General features: G+C 33.3%; 1 protein-coding gene across 3 annotated transcripts in view; it reads right to left on the bottom strand.

The window, feature by feature from the left end:
- FSTL5 (follistatin like 5) overlaps positions 1–23,120 on the bottom strand; it is a 781,763-nt gene that overhangs the window by 240,683 nt on the left and 517,960 nt on the right. For all 3 annotated transcript variants that reach the window (XM_053216758.1, XM_053216759.1, XM_027068355.2), the window contains exon 7: positions 4,497–4,663. In XM_053216758.1, coding sequence (XP_053072733.1) covers positions 4,497–4,663 — 167 coding nt within the window. The remainder of the gene's footprint in view (positions 1–4,496; positions 4,664–23,120) is intronic.

Genomic DNA, 23,120 nt, shown 5'->3' with positions numbered 1-23,120 from the left:
AAAGGGGGACACAGAATCTGAAGCAGGCTTCAGGCTCCCAGCTTTCAGCACAGAGCCCCAGGTAGGATTTGAACTCAAGGGACCCTGAGATCATGACCTGAGCTGAAGTCAGACACTTAATGAATTAAGCCACCCAGGCACCCCCTGAGTGAATTTAATAGCATATCTTTAGAGCAGGGATTAATACAAGATTGCTAAAGAAAGTTTCGTCAGCCTGATTCCTAAAGCTGCACTGAATAGAAAAACAAAACAAAAACAAAACAAAACAAAACAAAAAAACAACTTCCAGTTTTAGTGACTATAATTGGACCAAATTTGGTGGGGGCATTTCCTGTGAGTTTTCAAACACTCTTATTGCTGTATGTGTCCTAGCATTGAATTCCTGTGGTTTTAGGCAGGTTGAGTGTTTCTGTGCTGTTGAAATATATATCAGGAGGAAGGGAAGAAAGAGGAGGAGGTTGGGAGGAGGAGGAGAAGAGAGAAAAGAAAGCCAAGAACCTAGCTTAACTGAACATTTACAGTATGATTCATACAGCGTTACCAGTTTTAAAATGCTTTATGCCATTAGCTCTTGTGCAAAAATGAGTTCATTCTACTGTTAGCTTCAATTTACAGATAAGGAAGCTGGGCATAGGTGGGTTGAATAACGAGAGCACATCATTCCCAAGAGATTGAATATTAATTGGAATTCAGACAGTGTGAATCCCCAGCCTGTGTTGCAAACCACTGTCACTGCCTCCAGTAGTTCAGTGATGTTATTTTATTTATTTGATACAAAACAGAAGACAGAAGACAAGCAAAATGAAAGTCTTCTAACATTAACAATATCAATCTGTCTCACACATAATAACCGAGGATATAAAATCTATTAGTAATGTATAGGGGCCAGAATTATTTGGGGTGCATTTTTCAAAGGGTAGCATAAAATGACAGACCATCTCACTTCCATGCAGTGATTAAGCTCAAGAACTAGAGTCTATCAGGCCATATAAACATTCCAGCTGTACCATTTATCAGCTCAACAACCTTGGGTGAACAACTCTCTAGCATAAATCCCCACATAGGTAAATAGGGATAAGATTCCCTGCTTCATGTAGTTGTCTTTAGGACTAACAAGATAATAAAGTAGTGACATAATGAGGATTAATATGAATCTAGCCTACTAAAAAAATAAAATTATATTTGCAGCTCATAGAAGGGAGATTAAAAGCAATCTCAGAGGATTTCTTCTGCACTTAAAAATGAGAGTAAGTGGAAATAAAACAAGGGGTAGTTATGCTTTAAAAATATGTCTATATTATTTTAATCTTTTGCAATCAGAAAGTATGTATGCATTGCCTAGGTAAGTATATATTAAATCCTACCTAATATATATTAAATAATGAGAAAGAATTTTGAAAACTATCACTGAGTCAGTGGTTATAATTTTAACATTACATAATTTAATGGTAACTAAACCCACTTTTGTGAAAATAAATATGTACAAAGTAGTTATAAAACTGACTCACATCTGAAAGGTTTGAAGTTCTCTTTGCTTATAAACAATGAATGTATTTTACTATACTGAGGTCATTTTGGTCTTTCAACACATCCAAAATCTATATCTAATGATGAAATATACATTTCAAGAAGATATAATTATAGGGGCACCTGGGTAGCTCAGTCTGTTAAACGCCCGACTCTTGATTTTGGCTCAGGTCATGATCTCCTCAGTTCGTGAGTTCTAGCCCCTCATCAGGCTCTGCTCTGACAGTGCAGAACCTGCTTGGAATATTCTTTCTGTCTCTCTCTCAATCTGACCCTCCTCGGCTCTCTCTCTCTCAAAATAATTTAACTTAAAAAAAAGAATATGTAATTTATAGATGTTTCTTAACATAGTACACCCGAAAATTTAATTAAACATTCTTAGAGGCAAACAATAGAACCCATTCTAGCGAGTTTTAAGCAAGAAAGACATTTAATGAAGACAGTAGGAAGGTCATAGAATATCCAGAACTGAGTGTCATCCTTATGGAATGAGAAGCCATCCTTATGGAAAAATGCACAAGCCACAGGTTGACACTGTCCAATGAAAACCCAATTATACCTAAACACTGACCAACTCCAGAACTTTTATCACTAATGTCCTGGCAAGTAGAATCTGCTGCCACAGCACTTATAAGGAAGAATGGATGGGAGAGTGAATTCTGTAAAGTACCTGTAATTCCCTGTTCTTGCTTATGAAATGAAGCCTTTAGCAGTCTTTTTGTTAGAGCTTTATTTACATATCTACTCCCTAACTGCAAAGAAGGCTAATTAAATAAGACTTTGGTTTCTATCTTGAGGAAGAAAAAAATTCAAGCATTGACAAAATATTTGAAGGGGTGTTCAAAAGATGTTGAGTAATCAGAAGACACATCATATGTCCACTAGAGATAGTACTGACTCTCTGTGTGTATCTATCTATCATCTATCTATCTATCTATCAATCAAATAAACTAGAATAGTTTATTATATAATAAATACAATATAATAATATGTATAATATACTATAATATATGGTTGACTATGATAGTTTATTATATTTAATACAGTTATATATTTTAAAACTGTATAGTTTATTAACTACAATAAACTATACACTATATACAGATGGATAGAAATAGATAGATGATAGATAGATAGATAGATAGATAGATAGACAGATAGATTGTTTATTTACATGGTGTGGTCCATATTTTAGCAGACTTTAAGCAAGAATAAGTATAAAACAAAACACAATAAGTAATAGTTTATAACTGCTTTATTTCACACTTTAGTTCTACTGGTAAATGCATTTAAATGAAAACTCCAGTAGTACATTGGGACATTAAATAAATATCCCTTTCAAAGACATCCCTACAGTTTTATTTGGAATGCTGGCAGTTATGTGTATACTACAGATTATGAACATTTGTCCAACTTATTTAAATATGACTTGTAATGAAATTGAAACTTTCCAATTCTTGAAAATGTTTTTAAATTTCTTAAAATTTACCTGCTTTATGAAATGTAACCAAAATACCTTTAATAAAAATGTATTTATTGATACCAGAATTTATCTAATGCTTACATATATTTTATATATCTAACTTATCTATGATCATTTTTCTAGAGATTTCACATTTCTAGAACAGAGTCAAAAGTTAGGAAGTAAGTAAAATAATTTATAAGATATATGCACAAGAATGTGCCCATTTTTACAATTTTTCCATAGGGTATTACTCATAGCATACCCTTTCTTAGTCTTGAAACAATTCAAATGAGCTTATTTTAAGGTATTCAAACCACAGCACCATAGAATACAGGGGCCTCTGGAAATAACAGTGGAAAACATGATAGTAAGAATGAAGATAGAAAAATAAAAGATAAAATGTAGACATAACAACATAAAAAGCAAACCCAATGTGGCTTTATTTAAGGCGATATCTCTCAAAGACTGTTGAATGCTCCAGAGATTATAGCTGTTCTAATGCACAGTGTTCATGATACCTTAAGAATTAAATATTATTCTCCATGTACTCTCCAAAGAAATTTCACAGATGTAAGCAAAGGTAGAAAAAATATTAAATTTAAAAATTAAAATTAGAAAGCTTCTTTTTTGAATAATTTGAGGCCATTAAACAAGAGTATTAGTAAGATGTAACATATAGAAGTGACTCTCTTAGATCTGTGTTTTAGGGTTTCTTTATGAAGCAATAAAGAATGAGTGGATAGGTGATGGCTTTCCCGAGCAATAATAAAAAATAACTAAAATTTATGTTCAAAGAGATCATAAAATCCCCAAATCACTAAGACAAAAGATTGCCCTACATCATTTCCATGGGCATCCCATAATGCACAATTTTTACTTCTTTTCATCATCTAGGATGATGTATACATTTTAATCCCCACTTGGAACGCATAGCGTGGAAGAAACAGATGAATACCCTGAAGTTTGTTCTATTTCTGTTTCATTTTCAGAGCAGTAACCTTTCAAATTGAGTTTAGATTCTGAATTTCTAGGAGAGAACTGAGTGGAAAAATATATTCCAATTTCATTCTAGAAAAAATAAACCATTTGTTGCTTGATTGATATTTATTATTTCTAATACATTATGAAGAATTTGAAGCAAAAACCGCCTTTCCCCAATTTAACACCTCACAAGCTAAAGGTGGTTGCTTAACCATAATAGCAAATACATAAAGATTAATTGTTAATAATTGTAGAAATTCTGACAGGCAGACATTATTGGTTTAAGTTGATATGATCCCACCAACACAGTGCTACATTACCTGCTTACCACACTGACACAAGTGATTTGGATAATTTCATTTGATCTATAGTGCACATCCTAGTCAGTAGTATGGATATGACAATGTTCCAATTCTCTTCTACACTACACCCAATATTCATTAAGCTACTCAGACTTCACAAGGCCTAGAGTATATCACATGAAATACACAAATTATAAAGGAACACCTATGTATGTACTCACATTGATGTCTTCCAAATCTAAATTATTTAGAATAATATTGTTCCTTTTCCAGATGATGGGGGGTCTCAGTGCCCCCTGAATGGCACAGCTCAGAACAGCACTTTGTCCCACGGTTGCTGCTGTAATGCTTAGTTTCTGATCTTCAGGCAGACTCAACTGGATAACCTCTGTAAAGATAAAGTGTCAGTAATGTTGATGAGCCTGTAGTTTTATAAGGTTAATTACTATAAAGTTTCTGAATACTAGTAATTAAGGCTTTTAGTTTGAATAAAATTGAAAAAAGCTTGTGATGAAATGAAAAAAAAGAGTAAATTGTTTCCAATAAAAGGTCAGAATGACATTTCAATTTAATTGATTGACAAGCATCCTCATGAGGCAAAGAACTATTAAACATGAAATGAATATCAGAAGTAGAGTTATAATAAGCCTGGCAGATTGCACCCAAAAGAGAGATAAATTATTTAACTGCCAAATCGACATGTAGTGTGTCATCGGCATTGAAATAAAAATGATGTTGTTTATTCACTGATAGATTTATATTGTAGGTGCGGTGAGATCATTGCTGGCTGGCTTCAGAGAACACTAGCATAGCTGAATGGGTAAAATGCATCATTATGCTGGGAAACGTAAATTGACTCTAAAGGAGTAAGATTTATTTGGAAAGTTGAAGGAGGAAAAACTGAAGTTCACCAACCACCAGTAATTAAGTGAAATTCTGCCAGCTGCCTTTATCAGTCAGACAATGTTGGTATAGTACACTTGCTTCCTGATCCTTAAATTTTAAAGTTAAGTATAATATTTTTAACTACCCAACACATTTCTTCTAATAATTTTGCCGAACCAGTAAATATAATTTATAACTTGGATCTGGCTGTGCCTTTCTACTTTCAGACAATATTTACCAATTATGGGAATTAACAACTCTGTCATTGCCGATTATCATGAGAAATGACTGGATAAGCCTACCAGTTTTCTTCCACATGAAAGTTGCCCTTTAGTTTTCTCAGCTGACATTCACAGGCACTGTCTTTTCTATGCTATGACTGAGTCTTGCATTTTGACTTTGCTCAGTTTTAGCCAGGTTAGAAATATCACAAACCACAATTCTGAACTGAAATTTCCATGGGGGTTGTGTGGGGAGGAACAATGATTATCTTTTGTTCCTTTGTTGCAATTGATGATATTTTTCACGGGGGCATTGGGTAGAGAAAGTGATGGATTTTAATTTGTGATAAATATGATCAGGTGCTATCCTTGCTGTTTCCTCCACAAGCCACTTTCCTTTCCTTTCACCATTCTACCTTCTTTTTTTCTCTTTCAGAATCATGTGTCCTCTTGAGAAGGAAGAAAAATGCCTATCAAATAGTTTATAGAATGTAACTATTTGATAAACAGTTACTTTATTTTTTGGTGCAATCACAAAAAGCAATGTCAAAAATGGCATGCATTTTTGTAATGTAAGACCAGGATTAAACAATTCCTCACATGCACATGCTAAGTATGAATGTTAAATGATCTCTATTGTCATGAACCACTGTCTGCCACACCATTACCTTATGAAAATAAATGAAATAAACTGACCCTTACATTGTTATATAAAATCTAGTTTCTAAATTTAAAAGCCTTAATTACTTAAGTCAGAAGTGTTTTGTGTTGTCAAAGAAGGGGGTAGGCATGCTTTTGAAACTGAAAAACCCTATGATACTCAGCCCAAGATTATTATTTTTGTCATCACATCCAGAAATGATAGAAATAGGTAACAAGCATGTTGCTCATTTGTATTGACAGCCTAATGTTGCCTAATGACATTCATCTGTATTCACATTTTATTTCAGAGTTTCCTGAGTAATAAGAACATAGGCAATATGTTTAAGCTTCTCTTTAATACTAATTCTGTTACTATTTATTTATTTATTTATTTATTTATCTATATTTTATATGTTTGACCAATTAAGCATAGAAAACATCTGAAATTTTCAAACACAGTGTTCTTCAGGTTTTTTAAAATATGATAAACTTATAGAAAAAGAGAGAATTATAAGAGTAAAAACATCATGAGAGTATCATAAGGATTATTTATAGTTTTAAATAACATTTCTCAATTCCAGCTTCTGGTTTCTCATAAAATCATCCAAGAGACAATGGGGACATCTGGTTCTAAAATCCATATGTTAGCGTTGGCTATTCTGACCAATGCCAATAGCCAATAGCATTGGCTATTCTGACATTTAGCAATGTAATTGCTACTAAGTCACTTTGGAATCTCTTCACTAACCTCCATCATTTGGTATTAGATCCCCGGGCATTCAAATCAGTTGTGCTTTTGGTAGTTATGCATTAACAATGCTAATTAGATAATATGAACATGTTAGAGTAAATGAAAGATAGGGCATAACAATGTGGGACATCTTTCTAAAATGTAATTTTTTTGAGAGGATGCATAATGAGAAACAAGAATTACTATTCACCCAGGGTATATTAACAAGCACAGTAAAAAATTTTCTTTAATTTGGAGATTACATTTTAAAATCATTTTTAAAACTATCTCAGTGATATGTATTATTAAATAATGATATGTATTTTGAAAACTGTTTAGAATTTTTCCTGCATATTTCATGTTACATATACATTTCTCCTCTTTCTAGTATATCACATAGAACTACATACACCAAGCCAATTATGTTCACTTGCTACTTCTCAAAATCAAGTGGTTCTTTGCTTAAATATGTTTAGCAGCGAAATTTGTTTTACCTACAAAACTGTCATACTTATTTTACTAGTCTTTCTGATAGCTATTAACAAGCAAAGATTTAATATCACAAAGTCACTGACATTAAACGTTTTTATTCTTATATTCTAAATTTCATTAAACCTGCTTTAATGGTAAAGAACATACATATAAAGCATATTGGATTTATGTTTTATAAAGAAATGGTGACTATGTCTAGATTAACGACCCAAAACAATAACTATGAATCAATCTGTAAGCCGATTTAACATTTATTTTAAGAGCTATTCGTACAGGTTGGTTGTCTCTGAGTGTTTGTGGATAGTTAGTGTTCAAAGTTGTTAGTTCCGAAATTAGTTCCAAGGAAAAAATATTGAAAATTTAATTCCTTATTAATTAGGATTAATCTACATTTTCATAGATATACATTAAATGAAAGCATATTTCATTCTATAGCATTCTATCCACAAACAGCTTATGCTAGTTATGTGAAGACAACTACTTTGTAGAAAATAAGATCTACCATTTTTGTACCCACCTCCATCCTTTCACCTCCAATAATAGCACACATATCAAAGTCTTTGAGTAAAATCACATACAGGCTAGGTTTAACAGATGGTACTAGATTTTTTGAAACACTTCAGCACGTTTTTTGACCTATAAGCCTTGTCTCCTAGTGGAGGACCTCTCAAGTATTCAAGGGAAGAAATCAGAGTTCCAGCTGTGGCGTTTCCTCTAATCTCATCTTATGAAGACTATTAATGCCATTTCTAGATCAGCTTTTCTTTTGATTACTTGGGAAAAGGAAGAGGCAAGTAAAATAGTGTCTCCCTTTGGAACCCTTTCTGAACTTTCTCATTTTCACAACTTGACTTGACAGGAATATTAAGAGCTCGCTTACAAAGGAATGAAAAATTATCTATACTAGCAGGACCTAAAACCAGAGAGAGACAATTACAGTTGAGTACAACTTCAACCACAGTAGGTAAGTATTTTTAAAGCATTTATTCCAATAGAACCTAGGTGATAGAAATAGTAATAGGAACATGTGTAAATATAGTATGTGTTCTGAAAATAGTACCAAAAAAGGAATAAAATACTATGAATATTTGTGAAACACCAATTAAAAAGAAGATTTTAGTAACTGACTTAAAAATTGATTTAAAAATAAATTATTTTAAAATCATTAGAAAAATATAATTTATCATAAACAGGATTCTGTTCCTTCCAAGTTCCTAAGTACATACTTATGTTGAGTATTTTAATACCAGCTCTATAGTCTTATTGCCTTAATTATGCATATAATTATTATTATAGGAATGAAAAATGGAAGAAATTTTATCAGCAACATTTTCAAATTACATGTGTTTTTCCCTTCTCTACCTCATTAAAAGTAATTACTAATTAAAAACAGAAAAAATAAAATACTTAAGTAAGAAATGCATCACACCAAAAAAGACACTTAGAAATCCTAAGTGGTATAATTAATTATTCTCATAATAAAACCACACTTACTCAATGACACACTCCTTAACTAACTAGAAAATTCTGATGGTATCTTTTGTCAAGAAATAAGTAATTTCAAAATAATTGTTAATTCTTACCTAATTTAGACATGTCAAGATATACACTAATTTACTGTGATAAAATGTCTGGAATTTTTTAATACTAATTGCTTATCTGTAAACTATTGTATGTTTATATCAGAATATGCATTGCAAAAATAAAACAAAATAAATTTAATAAGAGATCTAGAAATTTTCCTTTGGTAGCAATGGATTAGATAATTTGGACTAATTCTTCTACTAAAGAAGTAACATAACAAACAACAACAACAACAACAAAAACAACCCTGGAATAAATACAAATACAAATTTTAAAAGACTATATGAGAGACATATTCTTTCTCATTCCTTCTTATTTTTATCTCATGAAAGAGATAACAGGACAGTGAGGAATTGCTCAATCTATGCCTTGGAGAGAACTGTAACTTTGAGAGATAAGATTGCACCTTGAGTCCCAAATCCCTTTAGGAAATTTTCCATCTTGAGAACATGACTGAGGCTTAAAGCCTTTTGGTGGCTTTTGTTCCTCCATCCATATAGGATACATGCAATAATGGACTAGATGCTGTTTGTACTTGAACTTGAAGATGTCTTACTCTGCAAGTGAATAGTATGGACTACAGCTCACTTTTATCTAGGTGTCTCATAAAATATAAAATCTTCCCCTGTATAGTAAAATAATATCATCCTACTCATCCGATCATTATTATAAGCAATTCTGAAAATAAAATTCCCAATAAACAATTAAGGATAATATGGCATTCACAGAGAGAAGACAACATGATGAGAATAAGCAGAAATACCACACAGTAGTAACAAACTCACCAGAATTATAAAATGTATTGTTTATGAAAATATAATCAAGTTAGGAAATTTGACAAAGACCTTAGACATGCAATCAATAAACATTATAAATGCATGGAAGAGCCAAGTAGAAATTATATAAGTAGAAAATGTAATAAGTGAAATTAAGAATTAAATTGTTGGACATAACAGATTAGACACAGTAGAAAAGAGAATTAGTAAACTAGGGAAGAGATTAAAAGAAACACTACAGAATGAAAAGCAAAAAGATAAAGAGTTGAAAATATGGGCGAGGGTAACAAAAATAGGTTTGTGTGGAACCTCAAAAGGAGAAAACAAAGAAAATAAAACAAAAGCAATACGTATTTGAAGAAATAGTACCTGAGGATTTTCCATTGAAAGACACCAATCATCAGATTGAAGATCATCAAATGTGAACCAAAGAAAACAAAAAACTAGAATAATCTACACCTAGACACTTAGTAGTAAAATTAGAGAAAAATCAAAGAGAAAGGATATTCTTAAAATTTAATGTTTTTATTTTTGAGACAGAGAGAGACAGAGCATGAGCAGAGGAGGGGCAGAGAGAGAGGGAGACACAGAATATGAAGCAGGCTCCAGGCTCTGAGGTGTCAGCACAGAGCCCATCACGGGGCTTTAACTCACGGATTGTGAGATCATGACCTGAGCTGAAGTCGGACGCTTAACCGACTGAGCCAGCCAGGCGCCCCAATAAATACGTTTTTAAAAACAATAAGAACATTGATCTCTAGTAAACTTGTCTTAAAGTAAATTCTGCAGGAGATTCTTCTGGCGAAGGAAAATGCTCCTAGGTGGAAGCTCAAAGATGTGTGAAGGAAAGCAGAGCAAAGAAAGTGTTTAAATGTAACTATTAAAGTTTAACATTATACCTTGACACTTCAAGAATGCCTGATAACATAAAAGAATATCTTCATAACCCTGGGGTAGAGAAAGATTTTTTAAGGCACAGGAAAAAAACAAAAACAAAAAATCAAAATGAAAACAAACAAAAACAACAGCAACATCAAACTCACCACAAGGGAAATGATTTACAAGTTTAACCACATGATAATTTACATGACCTATTCCTCAAAATATACTTTTAAGAGACCAAAAATGTAAGCTGCCAAGCAGGAAAAGATACTTGTCATCCGCAAAACAAGCTCATATGTAGAATGAATAAAGATCACCTAAAAATCAATAAGTAAATGACAAAGTCCAAAGAACCACCAAACAAAGACTTGAACAAATACTCTATGAATTAATTAATCCATATGGCTAAGGAAAATCTAAAAAGTATTTAACAATATGTGTAATCAGGGAGAAGCAGGTTTAAGCCAAAACTTTCACACTGGCACAAATTACAAAGTCTCGTGATAGCAAGCGTCAGGAAGAATATGAAGCAACATAAATTCCTATATTCCTGGAGGGAGAATTCACATATATAGTTTCTTTCCCCATTGGTAAATAAAGTCTCTTCTACACAAACTTGCCCCGCCAGTTCATGTTTCCAAAGACAAAGTTATCCATGTGCCTTGTGGAAGCCGAAAATGACACAGAGAAGGCAGAGTGTAGCAATGCATATATTTTCTAGATCTTTAATACATTAGACAGCGAGGGTGAGGGGTGGGGGAAAGAAGAGGTCTAATTTGGGAGAATCTGGTTTTGGAATTAGGATTAAAAAAAATACTGAGTTTATCCTAAAAAAAAAAAGAATCAGTAGAGAGGAAAATTCTGAGAATACAAGTGAAAATGGAATTATTTCCACCACAAATTGTGAAGGAAACCAGAAGGAGTTATAATCATAAGCATAAATAAAGTATGTAGCAGTTAGTTAAAATAAAAAGGTCATTTTTTCCTGTGTCATTGGAGGGATCTAAAAGTTATGGGAAGATATTTTAAAAAGACTTTTCAATAAGAGATTTTCTGTACAACTGAGCAAAGTTTCTTGTACAAAATTGGAAATTCATTTTGTCATCTCTTTATAATTCTGTAATAAGGACAATACAGAATTATAGACAGGACTATATTTTGATAACACTGAAAGACATCTTACATGTTACAATATTAAGTCACATTTTTTTTTAGTCATGATTTTGATGCTCTTTCCACGATCTTATAAATGTAGTACAATTACCATTCAACTTTTCTCTTCAAGTATATTTAATTTCTCTCTTTCAAATAAATTATATACAGTTGAATTTTAAACTGAAATATGGGAAGAATAAGTCTATTCATTCAGTGATATGTATGACAGTAACAATTTGGGAAATAATTCTTTTTTATGAGGAATAATTTCACTTTGAAATTTGACCTAACAAAAATTGTATCCAACAAAGAGCTGGGTGATGATTACCCAAAGTAATCAAGTTAATTTTAACATTTCAATTTGGAAAACTTCAAAGGTAGAGACAACTGGATGATTTTAACATTATAGATATATAAGCTGGAATAATAAGGTATTGATATTTCAAGCTATATTATATCCAGTTTAAAATCTCTTTACAAGTGAGTGCTCCTTGGAGGACTAAGGTAAAAAATAGAAAGTAGCTGTCAGCATTTATTCAGCACTTACTATTTGTTAGACACTGTTCTAAGTATAATAAAACCTTGGATTGTGCGTAACCTGTTCTGCTAGTGTTCTGCAAGACGAGCAAACATTTCTAATACATTTTAACTGGATAAACGAGCGATGTCTTGCTATGAGTAGTATGTGACACTGAACATATCACAACTGAGCCAGTTGTTCCTCTCTCTCTCTCTCTCTCTCTCTCTGTCTCTGTAGGATTGTGGGTGACAGTCTCCCATGCTTGGATGCTCTGTCTCAGGCCACAGTGTTTCGCAGAAATTAGTGGTTTTTCAGAACATTGGAAGGTGCCCACAACTGGCACTAGTGCATTTTTTTTGGCATTTCAAAGCACCTATGGACAGTTCTTTACTTTTCCACACAAGAGTAAGCTTAGGAATGCTTTGCTTCATTCTAGGTCAGGCTGCCAGCAGACATAGACCCTCCTCCACTGCCTTATTGCCAGTCACATTAAATATGGTTAAAAGAGTTTATTAATACTGTACTGTAGCCAATATTTGTGCATCATATACAATGGCTCCCATGCAGAAAAAGATTCCATTGAGCCAATATATAGCAGGGATTCTATTAGTGATAGTGAAGATCATCCTACACAATAACCCTCCTCTCTCTTGTCTTCCTTACACCAGCCATGAAGATTTTCAAAGGTAAGCGTAAGTTAATTTGTTTTTCTTTATATGTTGTATTTTCATTATTTTGTATTATATTAAGTACTATAAACTTAAAAAAAATTAATGTTTATTTATTTGTGTGTGTGTGTGTATGTGTGTGTGTGTGTGTGTGTGTGAAAGAGAGAGGGAGAGAGAGAGAGAGAGGGACAGAGAGGGAGAGAGGGAGAGAGGGAGAGAGGGAGAGAGAGGGACAGAGTGAGAGGGAGACAAAGAATCAGAAGCAGGCTCCAGGTTCTGAGCTGTTAGCACAGGGCCCAACGCAGGGCTCAAACTTGTGAACTGTAAGATCATGACCTGAGCAGAAGTCTGACGTTTAACTGACTGAGCCATCCAGGCACCCTTTATAATCATTTTTATATGAATATTTTTGGGTTATGGAACAAATCATCTGAGTTTCCATTATTTCTTATGGGGAAATTCGCTTTGATATACAAGCACTTTGGATTACAAACATGTCTCTGGAATGAATTATGCTCACAAACCAAGATTTTACTGTATTTGATTCATTTAGTCTTCACAACCACCCTAAGAGGTAATGATGTTATGATCCTGCTTTTTTTTTTCCTTTGTCTCTTTTCCACTCCCACTCATTTGTAATTCTATTACGTGAGAAAGAGATCAATGAAACTTCACCAGCCATTTGGTGATCAAATAGGAACTTTCCCCAACGCACTAAGTATGGCTAATGCAAAGGGAAGAGTTCTGGTCTTTGATCACAATTACAGAGAAGAAAAAAAATACTATCTTAGGGTATCTTGCAAAGCAATCATCTTAAAAAGATACACGCTAATGACAATGAAGTCTGAAGAGCATGGAGGATAAAAGCATGAAATACATCATCAAGAAGACTCACATTTGAGACATGACTTGGATACCTTTGATTTCTAATGCACACTATTCGGAAGACTTTTTTAAAAACACTTTTTACGTTTATTTATATTTTTGAGGGAGAGAGCGTGAGTGGGGGAAGGGCAGAAAGAGAGGGTGACACAGAATCAAAGCAAGCTCCAGGCTCCGAGCTGTCAGCACAGAGCCCGACATGGGGATTGAACTTGTGAACTGTGAGATCTTATCCTGAGCCGAAGTTGGACGCTCAACCGACTGAGCCACTCAGGCACCCCCAGAAGACTTTTGACAAGTTATTTCAACTCTGTGATTTAAACTCTCAATTTTTCCATCTCTACAATAAAGATGGTGCCTAACTCTTAAGAATATTGTGAAAATATGATATTTTAAAATACTTATTACTGTGCCTGGTCTTTAGTAAATTCTGGATATGCCACAGCTGTTACTACTAATGAAGAGCTATTGAAGTATGTTTAAGTTAAAATAGGTCTCATTTTACCATGTATAGAAATATAACATTATGATCTGTTTGAAAAAGGCGCTGCTTATATAAATTGTATTGGTTTGATTTTCATTGATATTACTTAAACATAAGAAGAAAAATCCAGGCTCATGACCCATAAGGGAATTTAGGCTCTACTTTAGTTCTACTCTTACATACAAACTAAGTGCCTTTAATGTACTTAATATGCATGTTAAAAAAAAACAAAGCCTATTGAACATAATGATAATCACTTTCTACCTTCAAAAAATCAAGAAAAATATAATGAAATGTTGAAATAATCAAATATCTTTCTACTGTACAATTTGTGGAATAAATACCATGTGTGATTTGAGAAAATCTGAAATTACTCTCTAAATGCCTAAATTACTGAATACATGAAATACTGAATAAATCTATCTCTAATAATCTTTTAAAAGCTTCAGTATGATCACCTATAAATGGAATTCAGTGTAATAAATTACGAGGAGAAATTGCATAGACATGCGAAGGAAAGAATCTAACGTGAAGAGTTCGCCTGTGAATCCTCATTTGTCACTCAGGGCAAAGCAATCAGCTAATCACTACCCATTTCCTGTATGTTCACAGTGTGTTCAGTGCTGTGTTAAAAAGCTATTACAGATATAAGGATAGAATGTTAACCTGTGTTCGTTCCTTCAACTTATCTCAAGGAAACCCCAGGATGTTAATGTTGGAGTCAATCAAATGACACAGTATTTGCTCTGTCTTTAATAAATTGAAATTTTGTCACCAATTTTTAGATTACAGTCAGTCGGCAGAGCTAAATGAATTAACTATTCCCTCCATGCAATGTAATATAGATTTTGAGCATTTCAGACTGGAAAAGATTTTAGTATTGTTTGCCTAATTAAAACAATTCAGGTAAAGGAGAAGATTGTTGTTTGCCTTAACACACTGCTATTAACTGATAAAACTGAAACTGGGATCCAGAGCATTCGCCTACACTATGAAGTTTTACAGAGTTAGAGTCTCCCTATTATGTTGCAGCGAACAGACCTGAAAGATGGAGAATTGAACGCTGGCTGTTCATTTTGGCAGCTCTTCATAGCTTCAGAAGACTGGGTCTCAGCTATGCGAATTCAGAAACAAATTTAACAATTCATCCAGAATTAATTAAGCTATTGGGGATTGACTGAGCTAATCAAAATCACAGGATACTTTTGTTTATAGTGGAATACCAATTTATTCATTTACAATTGGGAAAGCATCAGGTTTAGTAAGTAGTGTCAGCTGTGAGCCTGGGAATCTCCTTTCTGATGCACAGGTCAAAAGCTTTCAAGATTGATGAACAGAAAATTACAAAAAAGGGAGTTGGCTATTCTCAAGCCAGTCAAGCTCTAATCAGCTAATGAATTGCCCTTTTCAACTCTAAAGACATTTCTGTCTAGAGAGCCTTTCTTTTCCTTGTCACTTTCAAGTTTACTGACAAATTCTCAGCTCTTAGCCTCCTGTTTTTTTTTTTTTTTTACTCCATGCAAATGACCATATGTTTGCAACTAGAGTATTAACTCAGGTATGCTGTAAGAGTTGAGCATATTAAGAGCCTTCTTCACATCAGTTAATGTTCCCGTAGTCCTGGGCTTGGCAAATGATGCCCACACACCAAATCAGGCCCACCGGTTGTTTTTGTAAGTAAAGTTGTATTGGAACACAGGTATATTCCTGTATTACTGTATTGTCTATGGCTGATTTCAGTTATATAGGCAGAGCTGAGTAGTCATTACAGAAACCTTATGGTATACAAAACCTAAAATATTTATTCTCTGGCCCTTTATACAAAATTGCCTCATCATGGAAATACCACACTGCCGATTTTACATCCCTTCACCATGCTTTAGTTATTTAAATGTGAACTATTGGATTCTCCTTTCTAGGTTCACAATATTAAGCATAAAATAATTACACAAAGAATACATGAAAATTGTTCCCATTTATATATGGGTGAATTTGTAAATTACCACTGTATTTTTTATCTTCTCTGTAGCTTCCATAAATAACGAAGGGAGGAGTTTCTATAACTATGACAATTGATGCTCTTAAAGTACAAAAAAAAAATAATAATGTAAAATTGAGTCAAGTTTGTCATTCCCAAATGTAAATTCCTAGTTCCTGATGGTAGCATCCTACTGGGTCTGTCTTCTCCAAGTTTATCATGTAGAACAATGATCATTTCTTCTCTCTTTTTAACATCCAATCAAAATACCAATTCTCAGGACACATTTCTCAGCCAGAAGGAAAGCAATCTGATTATCCCATGTAAGTCATTCACAGTACTAATCTGTGAACAAGCCTGATTTCCAAGAGAGAATTTACATTTTAATAGGGAACATTTTAATTCAAATGTGTCTTTAACCACCAAAATGCTTAGTAGAAATACTTATGAGAAAGAAAACCTTCTAAGGAACACTTGTCAACTCTGACACCATTTTCTCACTAAGAAATCAGAGGGACTTACATCTGACATAGACGGCCTTAATGTTCCGCTCAGTTTGACCAAATTTTAGACAAAACCTGTCTAGATTATAGTTCTCTGACCTTTTTCTTAGAGCATTTGCTTTGAAAATTTGCTATTGGAAATTCTTTCTCTGCCCCTTAGAGATGTAAATCATCTGGCCAGTTATGCCACCCAGGAACGCCTTTCTCAAGGACCTCAGAGCCATCCCTGTGAAATGTAATCATCAAGGAAGATATGTTCTTACCCCAGTCTCTCTTAGGTGTGAGGCTAACTCCAACAAGCACCAATGAGCAGACACGCTTGGCCTCATCAAATTGACCAACATCATTTTCACCCCATTACCCTTCAGTACCTTTCAATTTGCTCACCGTGGTGCTTAGTAGCTCATTTGCCTTTTGTTTCAGTGGAGTTGAGTTCAGTCTTTCCCCTATTGCAATAGTCTTCCTTGCCTTTTAAGTTGTGAGGTGCAATTTTTCATTGAAAGGCAGAAATCAGCTTTCCTTTTCTGAAAAATCATGGTATTTGCTCACCTTTACTTCCTACTTCTCAATCATGCTTAAGAGAGAGGGACTTTACAAAGTATTAATGAGGGGACGAGTGACATTTATTTATGGTCTATCATTCTGGAGAGGTCGAGAAATTGAAGAAAAACAGATTGTCCTCATTTATTTTCAGCTATCCCCCCAAAAAGCTATAAATTTAAGGATTTTTACAGGTTTTTGATTGTTTCTATACAATGGTGGTTTTTATCACTTATCAAGCTAGAAATACATCTTCGCTGAATATAAATACAGTTTAAATTACTTTAAATATGTACTTCTCTTAGGATCTTCCAGGCATAATTTTATACTATATCACTATCTTGAAACTACAGGTCCTTACAAATCCTATGTAAATAGAGTACAATTGGAAGCTCTCCAGCAAATCAAACGTTGTCTAAACGCCTAAAAACTCAGATTTAGGGTCATTTATCCTCATCATCAAAACAAAGAAGATATGTGAACAATAAGGCACTTTACCCAGTAATTTTGAATAGATATTCTATACACTGGCTGCTAAAATTAATGCACATGATTTAAATCATACAAATTGAAATGTGTTTATGGAAATGAGAACTTGCATGGCTTTAATTGAAATTCTATATGTATAGATCTCCTAATTGCTAAAGCATATTTGATTATTTGAGAAAAAGGATCCAGTACAAAAATGTCAAAATCTACATTTTGTGGCTTTTTTCATGTAAAAATCTCAGTCTTTCACATGAATTTGATATTTGCAGTAAGTTTCCCAATTTTTTGGAGATTTCACTAAGGTACTTTGTCTTTATCTTATTCATTTGAACAAATTTTGTGCACAGTACTAAAAAATAAATTCATTTTCAAAGAAGCTGCTGAAGTAAATCCAAAAAGATTTTTAGTGATTCTTAAGTAGCAAAACTATTTATTATAGCATCATATGACAAACAAGCAAACCATGTTTTTTTTTTTTTTGTTTTTTGTTTTTTTTGGTTAAGTAGATAAAAGAGTGGGTCAAACTCATATGCTGATGAATTCTAGCCTTTGACACTATATTTATTTCTTTGTAACAAATAAATGTTACTTATCAAATGTCACTATTTTTATATTTAAGTCTGAGTTTTGTCTTATTAATTTGTGATACAAAGTGCATAATTTATCTTATTAGATAACATGTGTATATTTTTAATAATTATTTTTGAGAATATTTTTATACTTATTTTAAATTCATGAAGACTTATAACTTGTTTCAAAATTATATAAAATTAGCACAATATTTCAATACCTATTTATAAACTGTCAAACAGAAAAGTCATAGTATTTTAACCTTTATAATCTAATTCACTTAGAATCAAAGCAATTTTAACATATGATGAAGCACTGTATTTCATATAACGTTGTCAACAAGAGTGATTTTGTTTTGGCTGATATTACTTAGTAAACAATTAAAAAAATCTAATAATTAATGCAAAAAAACACTCCATAGGTTCTCACTATTAATAGAAATTTTGTAATGGAAATGTATATTTGGCAAGATACTAAACTCAAAGCTTTACAGCATCAACATTCTAACAGAAATCACTTCCTTGGAAAGAAAGGATGAATGGAAAGAATAGAAATGAGGAAAAAATTGAAACGATTTGGTACAGCTAATTCATCTTATTACTCATTGACTTCATTTCTTCATTGCTACCCTAGTGTTTGATGTAAATAATACTAGAAATAAAATAAAATGATCCATATCCCTTTTATATTTGCATGTGTCTTAGAAAAAATAAATTGTTCCGACACATAAAAACCAGAACTATTGGCTGGGGCACCTGGGTGGCTCAGTCGGTTAAGCGTCCGACTTCGGCTCAGGTCATGATCTCACGGTCTGTGAGTTTAAGCCCCGCATTGGGCTCTGTGCTGACCGCTCAGAGCCTGGAGCCTGTTTCAAATTCTGTGTCTCCCTCTCTCTCTGCCCCTCCCCCGTTCATGCTCTGTCTCTCTCTGTCTCAAAAATAAATAAACGTTAAAAAAAATAAAAAAAAAAACCCAGAACTATTGGGCAGCAGCATATTTGGGTTTTTCTCTAGCCACACCTGAGGGCCTGCCACTGCTGTTATATAGGTATGTCACCATACCAATGGCCTCCCTGATAGGCTTGTTTGGTTGATGTATTATATATTAAAGAGATATCTAGTGACCAAGTTAGAAACACAAGTCTGTGACAATAGTTTATGAAGAAAAAGGTAGCAAAGGTGAAGTCATGCCCCATAGATTTAATGAGGTTGAAACTAGCAGAAAGTTGAAAGCTTCTTTTTCAGAGAACCGTTTTCCCCTAATCTGCTATTGTGTATGTTCAGACCCCTCTAAGTAACCCACTAGCTGTCTGCAGAAGCCTGGACTCAAGGTCAACTGATACGGTTCCAGCCTATGAAAAAGCAAGGGTCTGCATTCCTTACCCAACATGAATCCAAGACCTCATCCAGTTTATACCAGCTCTCAGAGCATGCCTGTAACCCCTTCTCCTTGTCCTAAGATAACCTCCTGATGTCAGGGGCTGAACCTTGCCCCATTTTGGTGTTGTCACCATCCCAAAGTGAACATGGGATGTATGTTATATATACGTTTGCTCAGGGTGCTTGCTCCATCTTTCTTCATGAGTTCATGAGTTCATCAATATGTATGTAATCTCAACCCCTATGATTATAAAAAACTGTTCTCTCCCTGCTCAGGGAGGCGAATTTGAGCTTTGTCTTCCCTCTCTTGGCTGCCTCTCAGATAAACTTTCCTTGCTGCATCCCTGATGTCTCAGTGATTGGTTTTGTTGCACATCAGGCAGACAGACTTGGATTAGGTCACAAGGGCAATCAATATACAGAAGGCACAAAGGGGGACTATTAACTTTGATAAAGAAACATTTCAGTGAAGACATGTACCATTCTGTTTAACATTGGGATGCATGTAAATCTGATCTTTGGGAGAACTCTTTGGGGCTTTAGCACCTGGTACTGTTGCTGCCCTTGTGAGACTCCATAGGAAACAGAGCCTCTCTCTCCTGACAGAGGTCTTGTGCTTCAGTACCTGAGTTCAGCTTTATAATCTCTGATTTGATTCAGCTGAGATATCTATTACAAAATTAATATCATGCGAATGGTAATAGAGGCATAAACACAAAATTATAGATATAGCAGGACACTTCATAAACATTTCAATTCACTATATATATATATATATATATATATATATATATACACACACACACACACGTCAATATCAAAATAGATATGTTTCTAATCACTTCAGTGAAAAGTTAGCAATAAAACAAATGATAAACAGTTGCTTAAACTTAATTGCTTGATAGTAATAAAATAATAACATATATAGTTTAAAATCATGTGGAAACATTTCATTAGTGTTATTCCCTCTATGAAAATTTGATAAACCAATATAGCTATTACTTATTTTTGAACTTGATCCATAAAGAGTGTCACATCATACTCTTTAAACACATATTTACTAGAATTTCACTTAATTTGGAAATTGGAATACAAATGAACAACAGAACACAATATTTTCCCAGTAAAGATTAATTATCAATTTAATATTAGATAATTGAGACATTAAACTCACCATTTTGTTAAAATAGCAACCCAGGAACACACTGAGATTCTTAACTAATTCCTCTTATGCTCATAAAGGCAAAGCGCTATAATTAGCACAGTTAAATAGGAAGTATTTTTACATAATCCATTTTTTATTTATCAAAATTCTAATTTGGTGGTTTTAAGCAGGGATTTACTGTTTATCATGAAAGCATAAACTTAGATGTAGTATTTTTCTTAAGGAGTGCAAATATTGTAATTCTCATGAGATAAGAAAAAAATATATTCTTTTCCTTGAAGGCATGCTGTATAATCAGATTTTATACATTGCTACAAAAAACTTACATTAATGTGCTTTTAAGGAAAAATTTAAAGAGAAAACAAAACCTAGATTCATGATGTAATTTATGCTAATATGATGCTGTCTGATATAAAATCTTTAGAAGTTTTTATTATATATCATATATATGATATATTTATTTTCTCAGAAAAGGAACAATTTCAAAAATATTAGACTTAACAGCATGTAATATATTATTATATATGTGATATGACCTTGCTATGTCACATATCAGTCAACATAAACTAATTTGTATGATACGTTGTAGGGAACAAATCACATTGGAAAAGTACAAACTGGTTCCTGGTCTGACTCCGAATTTGAATTCTGACTCTTTTAACACTTTCTCATAGGACCTTGGATAGAAATCACAAACTGCCCTCATAGAAATCAGTTAAATTAATTAAAGGTAGGATATTGGCAGGGGAGTGAAGGGAATAATTATAAATATGTTCTCTTCATTTTCCCTCATCAAGAAAGACAGAACATTCGCAAAAATCTTTGGTCCCAATTCTTAGACATTTGAGCTTCGAAAAATGCAACAAAAGAACAGTAAACCAATCTTTGTAGTTTCTTGGGCCCACATTCTCTCAGATCTTGTTTTCGTCATTATTGCTACTACTACTGATAATACAAATTACACAGATAAATCATTGAGACTATAGAAAGCGAATGTAATAATTAAATGAGTCAAGTAGAATTCAGAGAGGACTCTATCATTACGTTTGATCAACAAAAGAAGAGTATGCATTGATGAAAGCTACAGATATGTTTCCAAAATAAACTGTAAACCCCGCAGAAGGTGGAGAAAAGTTTCAGAGAGATGGAAAGTGAGAAATGGGAAAACAGCAATAAAGGATGAGATTTAATTTAGATAAATGCAACGGAATACACAGAAGGGATGCCAAAGAAAGAAACAAATTGAAGAGTATTGGTTAGAGAACACCTTTTGGAGATTAACTATGGGTTATTATGGGAGAGAATCTTTGCTATATGACAGAGAAGTGAAAACTAAATGAAATATGTCTTGTTGTAGATAAAGAGGATTATTGCCATTTTATCTACACACTCAGGGTTAATTTTTAGCAACCATAATAATTTTTAAAACAACAACAATAGTTTTAATAGCTAGAAGCTATAGAATATTAGGTACACACTGGATGTTCTATTAAACTCTTTAGTATTAAACATTCAAGTAACTATTGAAGTAGTGTTACTATTGTCATTTTACTGATGGGGTATTATCTCTTAGAGATATTAAGTAATTTTTCAAGGTTGCAGAGTTATAAGTAGTGGAGCAAAGATGATATAAACTCTGAAAACTGATAGCATAAAATTTAAATAAGAGAAAATAAAAGGAAGCATACAAAAGCATTGGATGTTAATATGTAGGAATAAAGGGTTTTAGTAAGACATGATTTTCACAAATGACAAAATTTGCTAACATACATTGAGCATTAACTATGTGCTAATTACTGTTTTCCATACTTTACTAGTTTTATTTGTTTAATCCTCAAAAATCGTATGTGTTAGAATTATCATTCCATTTTGAAAGTTAGGGACACAAAAGCAGAGAACAATTGTGTTAACTAGTCTCGGTTATATAGCTCGTAAGTGGTAGAGCTGAGAGCTGAATCTAGCAATCCCACTCCAGGCTCCACGAATGTGTGCTAGTTCCCATTATGTTACATTGATTCTAGTATTGGGAAAAGGGGGCAAATATAGAATAGAATACAAGTGTAGAAATCAATTAAATGCAAGAAAATAGGAGTTACTGAAAAAGGACTGTGCCTGGTACATAGTGTAATTATTAATAAATAATTATTAAATACATAGAAAATAATCTAAATGAGTGAGTTTGGAATCAACATTCATTCATTGAGAAAATAAAAATAATAAACCAATATGCTATCTTTCTTCCTTTTCAACAATAGTTATTGAGCACATACTATGTGCTGAATACTCTTCTGGTGTGAGGA

Source organism: Acinonyx jubatus, chromosome B1 (genome assembly GCF_027475565.1).
Source record: "Acinonyx jubatus isolate Ajub_Pintada_27869175 chromosome B1, VMU_Ajub_asm_v1.0, whole genome shotgun sequence".
NCBI classification, from domain to species: domain Eukaryota; kingdom Metazoa; phylum Chordata; class Mammalia; order Carnivora; family Felidae; genus Acinonyx; species Acinonyx jubatus.
This window is presented reverse-complemented; position numbering and strand designations above follow the sequence as displayed.